The 10,245-nt window shown below is 47.6% G+C and overlaps 1 protein-coding gene across 1 annotated transcript in view; it reads right to left on the bottom strand.

The window, feature by feature from the left end:
- LOC103361744 (testis-expressed sequence 2 protein-like) overlaps positions 1-9,236 on the bottom strand; it is a 10,295-nt gene extending 1,059 nt beyond the window's left edge. The window contains exons 1-11 of the mRNA XM_008287917.1: positions 8,667-9,236; positions 7,256-8,560; positions 5,239-5,439; positions 4,588-4,867; positions 4,231-4,418; positions 3,510-3,710; positions 2,935-3,034; positions 2,367-2,499; positions 2,111-2,248; positions 407-616; positions 195-315 (exon numbers count right to left, since the gene is read on the bottom strand). Coding sequence (XP_008286139.1) covers positions 195-315; positions 407-616; positions 2,111-2,248; positions 2,367-2,499; positions 2,935-3,034; positions 3,510-3,710; positions 4,231-4,418; positions 4,588-4,867; positions 5,239-5,439; positions 7,256-8,440 — 2,757 coding nt within the window. The 5' untranslated portion in view covers positions 8,441-8,560; positions 8,667-9,236. The remainder of the gene's footprint in view (positions 1-194; positions 316-406; positions 617-2,110; positions 2,249-2,366; positions 2,500-2,934; positions 3,035-3,509; positions 3,711-4,230; positions 4,419-4,587; positions 4,868-5,238; positions 5,440-7,255; positions 8,561-8,666) is intronic.
- Between the last annotated feature and the right edge of the window lie 1,009 nt (positions 9,237-10,245).

The following is a 10,245-nucleotide window of genomic DNA, read 5'->3' as shown; positions in this document are numbered from 1 at the left end:
AACATCTAAAACATGCAGGATTGCGGCCCTCGAGGACCGCAGTTCGACACCCCTGCTTTAGTGTGTTCCTGCACTTTGGGATATTTCTGGTTTGCCAGCTCTCTGTGTGTTTTTGACTCATCTGAACTCAGTCTTTTGGATTAAAACTCGCCTTTTGATATGCACAACCTGCTCCTGCAAACAGATGAACTAACCTGGAACTCGCACTGCAGTTTCTTCTCGATCCACTCGGTGACGTGGGTGAGGGTGACCTCCCTCTCTCCCAGCATGGGACGCACGTGGAGGTCTAACCTGGGAGGCACCCGGAAACTGTACCTGAGAGAGACACCTGTTAGTGAAGAAACAAGCAAAGCAGCAAATGGAAAAAAAAAACTTTCTATATGGATATGTCAAAGAGAGCAAGTACCATATCCTGTCTGTAGGAGGAGGAGGGATGTTGACGGCCAGAGTTCCAGAAAGCTCCAGGACCTCGACGCTGAGCATCAGGGGCATGTTGGAGACCTCGGCGATCTTCTTCTTGATGTACTCGTTCTCTGTCGCCTTCTGGAAGTACTTGGACTTCGCTATCTTGTCCACAAACCTCAGGATCTTCCTACTTGTGCTGCTGCCCGTGTGCCTGTGGAGGACCAGAGGTCACATGTAAGTGATATATTTGTCTCTCGTTGCTGGTGGTGGGATGTGTTTGTACTACTTGTTAAGGTCAACTCTGGTTCCCATGCTTCATAGTGCACGCACGATTCTTACTAATGGAAGATCAGTCCATGAATATGTCTAAAGAGACATCAGTTTGCATGTTCATTGTGTTTTCAGGTTCTCGTCTGCAGCTCGGTTAAGAGATCTCTTTGATCTCACAAAAACAATAATTAATGAAAAACTCTGCAGCATGCATCACGTGCTGCGACTAGCGATGTGGTGACAGTCGTTGGTTTCCATCAGCCATCAAAGTCTTCACATTGTTGTCTTATTAACGATGGCTCTTTGATTGGTAAAGTCATATTTAATGCGAATACCCAAAGTGACATGTTTCGTTTTTTTAATTTTATGTAAGTGAGTGATTCACAAACTTGTTTATTTGTGAAGCTAAAAAATGACACAACTGTCTTGATGGATTTTGACCGTGTTCTACTGACCAGTGCCAAAACTGGAGAAAACTCAAAAGTGACGGGTAGAATTTTACTGAAATGAAATCAAGACCATGAACTTCACATCAAAGAAGAAACAACAGGGAGCGCTGCACTGGGTCAAGAACAATGGTGTTGGTAGTTTAAAAACAAATTCAGGTGCTCTTCAAGGATTGGACCTGTGGGCAAAAAGGAAAGTGTCTCACTTTTGCATTGGTCAGCAGTCCAAAGAGTGTCTGAGGCGCTTCGACTTTAAATATTAAAATGTATGAACACTCTGGAGAGTCCTCATCAGGGGGACAGGTTATTAGGTTTGTGCCATTCTGCCATTATTCAGTAGATGCACTGGAGAGAGAAAGGCAACATGGGGAGAGACACCAGGGAAATGACATGCAGCAAATGGTTTCACCAACTGGGAGCTGAACTGGAGACTCGCTGCTCAGAACACCGACATCCATCTTCTTAACAACGTGTGCATTGGTTTGCCGTACTGCACATTTCTTTTCACATATATGTCTCTGCTGTGTGCATGAAAATGGCATCAACACTTTGCCTGATACCAGAGTTTTTACACACAAAAGACTCAACAGCTAGAGCTTCCTAATGTTTAGATTTAGCTGATATGCTGATTCGATGTTTTCATTTTCATTCCTTCATCTTGTATTTAACTCCTTGTTTCACTTTCTGTTTTCTGTGATGACTTTGCCATCGTCTGAGTTGCTTCATTGCTCTTCCCAAACTGAATCAGGCTCATAAAGCTGTTTCACAGCAGACATTCTGACTCCTCACAGCAGGAAACTGACAGGTGAACTTCATGCCCTCATTCCACAGATGATAGCAGTGCATGAACTATCAGCGTCATGCACACCTGTGTTGGGCAAGACGTGAATTTTAAATGGCTGCTGTTACATAACGTCAGCATCACGGTTTCATAACCTCTGATGTATTTATCTCTGTAGCATGATCTTCCAATTAAGTTTTTAATTTACCCGTCAGCTGCTGCCGCTGTGCTCTTATCGCCCAGAGACGCCTGAGGCTCGGTTATGGGAACATCCTCTTCATCAGACGACCCCGCGCTGGAGGACTCTTCATCACTATCAGCCAGTATGCACAGCCGCGGCTTACTGCTGCAAAACACAACAGTGGCACTCGTTACTGCAAACTGCTGAGCTTAGAAAACCGAGTTTCTCCTCATGCATGTGTGCAACAGTGCTCCTCTTTATCTCCAGAGGAACATGGCCTCACCCCATTAGCTGGGTCTCTGGAACAGTGTGAGCCTCATCCTCGCCCTCTTTACCCAGCTTACAGAGGTTCATCTTGGTCTCCAGGGTCATCTGAAGGCAGCCCGTGTACACCAGCTCCAGCTCCAGCCACAGGCCTTGGAGATGAAGGAGCAGAGGGGTTAAGGGGAAAGACAGGAACGGCTCGCAGCAGCAGCAGCAGATTTCTTTCTAATGATCTAAACCCTGAGTTTGGTTTAGAGGCTGAGCCATAACATCTCTTCTTGATCTGGCCCAGCACAATGTTGTTTCAGAAGGACCATAAGACCAGCAGAGGACAGCGTTAGCATGTTATTATTGGTTGAGCTTAGTCAAAGCTAAGAGGATTGCTAATCGCTTCAGGAGGAGACAATGGAAAGCTTTGAGGGCGGGTACGACTAACCCTGTAATAAAACTAATGAGATCACGGCCTGAACTGAGTGCAGGACTGAGAGAGATCTGAGCGGAGCCTGCTGAGTTATCTGTGACTGCTCCTGCTGTGTAGTACGATAAAAAAAAAGCACTAGATTGACATATGAGTGCGAGCGCTGTACCTCTGCTGTCCAGTGTGGGTTTGGATGTGCTGAGGACCTGGGGAAGGCAGGTACCCATGTCCAGATCAGCCAGAGTCAGCTCATTCATGAAGTATGGCAACTGTAGGGAGACAAACGGAGACTTTTAGTGCTTTAGTGGCCGCTAATTATCTCAAACAAATGAGCAACCAGCAGTGTGTGTGAAGGAGAGCAAAGAGGACGGTGTGTGTTATGGAGGAGTGAATGAGTAATGGGATGCTGCTCTGCTCCCTCCCACCTCCTGCCTTTGGGGAGCAGAGAGAGTGCCTCATCAGCAGACTCTCCAGCACACACACACACACACACACACACACACACTGAGGAGGGCTGCCATGTCCTCTGACCTTGTGGACAAACCACAGCTGGTGATCTGGTTGTTGCATTCATTGACACAGTTTCAGAGCTCTGACCTACAGTTCAGTCGGCTCTTAAAGGAGCCGCGTCGTCTCAGCAAAGCTCAATCAAGGAATTCTGTATTTGTTAATCCTGAGCAACATCTTTAATTTCCTACATGCTGTTTCCATATCAGAACCGTACACATTCTCCTCCAGACTCACCTTAATTTTGCTGAGCTTCTTCTGGATCTTGTGCGCCACCTGATCGGTCCAGTACTTCTCCCGGAGAAAGTCCCAGAAAATCCTGCCCACCAGGGAGTTGACCCAGGCGGACTGTCCCTCTGCAGAGCATCCACCCGGCCCAGTTCCTGCACTAGGCTCAGCTCCGACTGGACCCCCAGAACCATGCTCTTCACTGTTAACCTGCAGGGAGGGCATGTTTGCACAAGAGGTTAAAGGACTGAGATGCAAGATACAAATTCTTGCTATAATCTATAATCAAGCCCGACGTTCGTGACTCTAACGCTGATTCTGCACCATCTCATCCAAACACCGAGACAGACTGTCTCTAAGTGGGGTGCCGATGCCAAACACCCAAAGCCAGAATTATCAGCCCAGTCAGATATTCTGCAGATGCACCAGTTACTATAAATATTCTTCCAGCCAGGTGACATCTGATATTTCTGGACAATGGTCTATTCAGCAAGGATGCGTTGAGCTGAGGCAGCATCCTGGGCGAGGCGCAGCACAACGATGGAACAGTAGCTGATATTGACCAGCTGTGATCAATGGCAGCTGTGTACAACATGGGCATGACACGCAAAGGGCAAACACAGCTGAAACAACATCGTGATATCTGCTCATAATGTAGAGCTCCAAATGAAACCTGAGAAACAATGGCGGAGAGTTTGCGTGATGCTGAATCAAAGCGTTGCTCACTGACCTTCTGGCAGCTTGTCGGGCTTTCCTTGTCGCTGTGGCAGGGGCTGGGCGTGGGGTTGCAGCTTTCTGAGCCAATCAGTTGAGTCATGTAGGTGCTGTAGTCCAACAGGGTTCTGGTTTTTATTGCTCCTGGCAGGTCGGGCAGCTCCTCCGTGTTTTCTTTAAGCACCTCGGCACCGCACAGCGTGTCTGAGTGGAAGAAGCATAACGTCAGTGAGCATGTAGCTGAAAGAATCTGAGTCCTGTACCAGTTGTGTTCACTTAGCAGCCTTTATATGCATGTTTAAAACAATATTTCCAGTCTGCATGCTGTATTTTCATCAGCTGAATGGTTGGAGATCACTGTGAATCTTCTTACCGATGTTCTCCTCACCGCTCACGCTGCTCTGGCCTCCGCCCCTGGAAGCAGACTGGAAGTGCTGGAACCACTCCTCTTTTTCTCTGCCTGTACGGCCGAACAGGTAGAGGGTGAGAGGAAGCTGGTAGTCCAGGATCGTCTCTTTTACCGCCCTCTCCTCCTCCTCGTGCCCTTCGAACAGGCTCTCCTCCCCCACCTCCCCCTCAGCCAGAGTGATGCAGATGGGGTACTTCTTGTTCCAGACTCTCTTACGAGCCAAACCAGGAGGCACCAAAGACACCTGGGTAAAAAAAAATCAGCATAAATGAAACTTGCTTTTGCAGGCAGAAACTGTGTTGACAGTTCACTCCTGTCTGCACCACCACCCTCTCATTGATTAGACTGTGTGTTGGCTTTATTCTGCTGCCATATTGGAAGCTGCTGCCTCAGTGTGCAAACGGGACAACAGAGGGGTCGAGTTCATTCAGTGCATCATCACCTCAGGCATAATCCTTCTTTCACCTCCGTGTTAAATGACATCGTGGGTGCAGAGGGATGAGAGAAGAGTTCAGCTGAGAGGTCATCTCTGCTTTCTCTTCTGCTCGCCTCGGAGGGACACGACGGCTCCCTTGGCACTAACAAATGACAGTATTTGTCCGCAGACACACTGACCTTACAGTTAGTCAGCTGGTAAATGCGTGAATGCAAGAACACGGCCTCGTGGGGCGTCTCGTCGAAAGCTGCCCACCGGGGGATGTTGGCACGTGGGTAAGCCAGGCGCAGCTGGCTGCCCTCCAGCGTCACAAAGACAGAGTGTGTGATGGAGGGATGGAAGGTCTCAGGGTCGTAGCTGTGAGTCTCATTCATCCAGCCCTGAAAGGGAATAATGAGTTTCATTCAGAAAGATGAAATTATCGCTTGTCAGTCACAAATCACTTCACATTTTCCTCTTACAGTTGAGCTACATTGAAGTGTTATTATCTACAATTAAACAGAGATTGTGCTGAGGCAGGTTTTATCCACAGCGAGCGGTGCCAACTGTGACAGACCAGCTCAGCAGGAGAGGAAACATGAGCTGTGGCAGAGTACATCTGTCTCATTAGAGCCTGAGGGTGTGTCTGAGCAGCCTGCAGGACGCCTGAGTCGCTCCTCTGTCCTCATAAACGTCACCTTACTTGATCTCGCTAACTCTGCGTTTGCTGACAGCAGGCCAGCTCTCAGCAGAGCTGTCAGGAAGCGCTTTGAGGAAGCTGCTATTGGAATGACCGTGTCTTTGATGATGAAGCCGCTGAGCCCGACGGCAGTTTTTTAAACAGCAATTACCTCAAAACTAATCCATTAGGCACCAGTGATAGCACTTTGTTTCTTTAGTGCTTTCCAGAGCCTCATATAGCTGCTGCTGCTGCTGCTTGTTGTTCTCATCTGTCAGCCTCCCAAACAAACGCTGGAGCCTGAAGCTCATTTCCATACAGCCAAATGTGTAACAGGGAGTGTTGTGGAGCAGCTGCAGACATTTCTCTGCATACAGAACAAGACTAGAGAGAGTAAATTCATGCTGGTGGTTCTGTGAGGCTGTACATGAGATAAATCCTAATGAAAGCAGACTAACATGTTCACAGTGACATCGCTAACATGTTGATGTCTGGGTGGTGTAATGTTCACCATCATCTCTGCCTGCAGCACCATTCCAACTTTTGTTTAACTCTGTGAGCCTCATTTCTAGCTCCTGTGACAGTTTTACTCACTGTTGGCTCATTTTTCACTGCAATATAAAGTCCTGGAAACAGCGAGAGAGAGAACTCAAAAAAACATCTTCTGTGGACTATATTCATGTAGTGATGCCATCAATCTCTAAAGGATTTATGGCCAAAAGGAAATGTGTTTTACAACATGTCCAACCTTTTTCCCGGTACCTACAGGTGTTCGCAATGCTGAAAGAAATGGTGACAAAATACTACGTACTGTAGATATTTTACTACACACATAATTCATTTGTTTTCATGCCCATCTGCTCTGTAAACACAACCTGCAGTTTAGACAAGTTCAACAAAAGATTCTCTGAATTTGTGACTGTTGGCTGCAGCTGAGTCACTGATGGCTTCACGGTTGTGCTGAGAAGTGGAGAATTTCTAGACTTCTACAAAATTTGGTTTGTGCAAACCGTTTATTTTTGCCCACTTTTTAAACGAGACATGTAGAATAAAGTGATTTTGATTACATTTTAAGATTACAATCCTTAAACCTGTCATATATGAAATGTAGTTGAAAATCCAACATTTTATTCTATTTTTATAGTTTGAAGATACGATCAATTGTGCATCGTTGGCAGACTTTTAAATAGATAACATGGATGGGAATACACTGAAGTGCGGAAGCCTCATCTACAATATTACTGACTTTACCTTATTATCATGACACCTTTTTATCTTGTCAGTGAATTCTAAACAAATGTAGTTAGCATGCTAACATTTGCGAATTGACATTATTTACAGGTGATGGAAATTGCAAAAGTTTTGCTGATATTTGGTCAATAACAGGTAAAGTGGCAGCAGTAAGGACGCTCCTGCCTCTACTGGTGGATGGCTCGGCTCAGAGGGACAACAACCCTGTGCAGATATGCACTGGTTCCTTATTTAAAAATGTTAAGGAGCAACTTATCATGTATTCAGGAATTTTACTAATTCATTACCTCGAGGATTTCTGAGTCTCTGAGTTTTCCATCCAGTGGATCCATGTTCATGGGGTTGGATTTGTTCAGGCGAGAGTCCCGGTTGCTTCTGGCAGCAGAGCGTCGCGGAGCAAACATGAACACGACCACCAGGCCCAGAATGAAGCCACATGCAACCCCAACAGACAGACCCGTCACGTAGGAGGGCAGCGGCAGAACGAAGAACCCGTAAGCCAGAAGTCCCACAGGGAAGAGCCAGTGAAGAGGCAATGCTGACCCCGGCACCGTGACTCGAGACGGGGGGTAAGTTCTGTGAGGTGCCCCTCTGGATGCACTCTGGAGCTCCACCACCTGAATCATGTCCCCATAGGTGCAGATTTCCAAATGGCTGTCCCTGCTGTGGCTGTGTCGCTCTGGAAAGGATTTGATCAGCGAGTCCTTCTGGAGTCTTCTGAGGGGACTTTCACACGCTCCTCTGAGCTCGCTGTCCGTTCTCCGGCGGCACTTTGGCTCTGAATCTTCGCTGCCTCCGTCTCTTCCACAGCTGCCCTGGGAGGCTGGAGAGTCTCCTGCACCAGAAGCCCTCCCCTGCTTGGGGCTTTCGTCCCCCATAATCTTACTGAGCATGCTGAGAGGATCCTGCATGGCCTCAGAGAACTTCCTCCGTGTGTCCTCCAGCTCGGCGATCAGCGAGCTGCCCCGGGGCTCGGTGGGCGACATGCTCCCCGTGGAGGGAGGCGACACCCAGTCGTCACTCTCACCCAGCGCTCCTGCTTCAGGCCTGGCCTCAGGGATCTTTGGATGCGTGAGCTGCTTCCAGGGATGCAGATGCAGCTTGGAATCGGACTTGGAGAGGTTGACCTCGGGCTCAACTCGGCGGGAGATCTCCGTGCTGAGGGACTTGACCAGACTCAGGAGAGGCTTTCCCCTCAGAGAGCTGCTCTCCCGCGGCTCCAGGTCGGTGGAGGAGGACTTGACCAGGTTGGTGGTGACGAGCGGGTCTGCTGATGATGCTGACAGATCGGCCAAAGAGCCTGGGGATGAGGGGGAGTGAGGCAGGAAGGGAGGCTGTGAGCGGTGGCCCTGGATCAGGTCCAGATTGATCCCCATGTCAGGTCGACCGGTTGGTGGTTTGTCTTTGGAAAATGCCACAGACGGACCTTCGTCGTGGCGGTCCAGGCTGAAGATGAGCTTGCTCTCCTCCATGATGGTCGTCAACCAGTAGCTAAGAAGTGAATCTGATTAAAGAAATGGAGCCGCTGTCTGCTGACACATGGAGACTTGGAGCATCCTTCTCAAGCAGCGTGTTGTCCATCATGCTGGACGCTAGAAGTGAAGTGAGGAAAAAGAAAAGTAGTTATTTTAGCAGCTTCAGTCAAACGTTTAACCTCCAGCCTCTGCTGCTCTGACCTTCTTTCTGCTTCCTTCTCACCTCAGAACCTTTCTGATTTTCTTTCCACATTCTCTTCTTGGCCTTTCTTTCTAATCCCCTATGCAACTTTGTCCAGAACTGCTGCAGGCAAACGGGGAACCGATTCACTTTGTGCTGTCAGTTCGCATCCAGTCTGAGTGTGAGAGCGGATAGGGCCGGATGACTTCTTTGTTTCTGGAAAGGAGTCATTAGCAGTGAGATGCAACTAATCCTAAATTAGATGCAACGATCCGGCCATGAAGCGATCTATTAGTTATGATCCACTGAGCTGTTTGACACCTTAATTTAAGGAAGATGCTCAGAACAACAACAGTTTTCTCTTCTTGCCACAAATTTTCTAAAATGGTTCAAGGACTAAAACAGCAACTCTTCAATCACATCCAAAGTTCTGATTGAAGTGAAACACGAGAGAAAACAGCTGTGATGGCATCGCCTCTCGTGGATAATGAACGTGAAGACGTGCTGTCCATTACGCCTTCAGAAGCAGAACGATGGGACGCTCCCACAGGAAATCACTGGTTTGAGAGCATATGGATCTATAAGGAACCTTTCACGGCCGGCTCTCCACAAAATGATTCACTGACAGTCAACACAGCCACAGTACGGTCCAAACTGGGAGCAAACCAACTGTAATCCTCCATATTTAAGAGGATTTTATGACAGGAAATGAAGACGCCTGGGACACAAATTACATTTCAGCGTGGGTTTTCAGTTTCACATGTTAACAGCTGCTCACAGAACAAGTGCAGCACAGCGAGGTGACCAACAGCAGTCAGATGTTAAACTGCATCATCCACTGAGGACGCAGGCCCTTTAAGAGCATCACTGTCAAAAAAAAAAGAATGTTCCTGCCTCTTGATGGGTGCATGTTATTCATAAAAGCACCAGTAAGTCACTTGAGCACTGACTGGCGCTGTATTCTATGAATTCTATCTCTGACTGGGATTAAACCAGTTTTCAGGGCCTGAAATGACAATTTGTTGCCACGTTGTTCACACATTTTAAACTTGCTTTAGTCTCATCTCGCCCTGCACACTGTTCACAAGGCCGAGGTTTTAATTTTAGCACCGACCTGCTGCTGGGCTGTTTGTCAATCTAATTAACCAAAAGTGCTGCTCCGACAGCGCTTAAGCTGCTCCAGACAGTCCTGCATTCCCCTGATCAATTTCTACTCGGGAGTCAATTTGGATCAGTTGGTGCTGACAGCGAGCGGAAAACCTCTGCTGCTCAGAGGAATACGGAGGCAGCCGGGATCTGGCAGCTCTCCAGTCAGGAGTAAGAGGACGGACACATGACTGCAGGGGGGAGTCTGGACCTGGTGCTTTAGTGGAGCCGTTATTCCTCTTTATGTTCAGTAAATGAGGTGCCTCGTGCTGGTCTCTCATCCATGACTATTATTACTGATCATGTTCTCCACTGGCTATTGGTTCATCACACATGAAATATGAAAAAATAGTGAAAGAATTCTCCATTACAGTTTAATTTGGTCCAAAAATCAGTTTGCAATCTGATACAACGTAAAACAAACTGAAAATTGTTTCATTTGAAAGAATGTTTGACCTTTTTTTTAAAAAAGAGA

This window comes from Stegastes partitus, unplaced genomic scaffold (assembly GCF_000690725.1).
Source record: "Stegastes partitus isolate 25-593 unplaced genomic scaffold, Stegastes_partitus-1.0.2 Scaffold528, whole genome shotgun sequence".
Lineage (NCBI taxonomy): Eukaryota > Metazoa > Chordata > Actinopteri > Pomacentridae > Stegastes > Stegastes partitus.
This window is presented reverse-complemented; position numbering and strand designations above follow the sequence as displayed.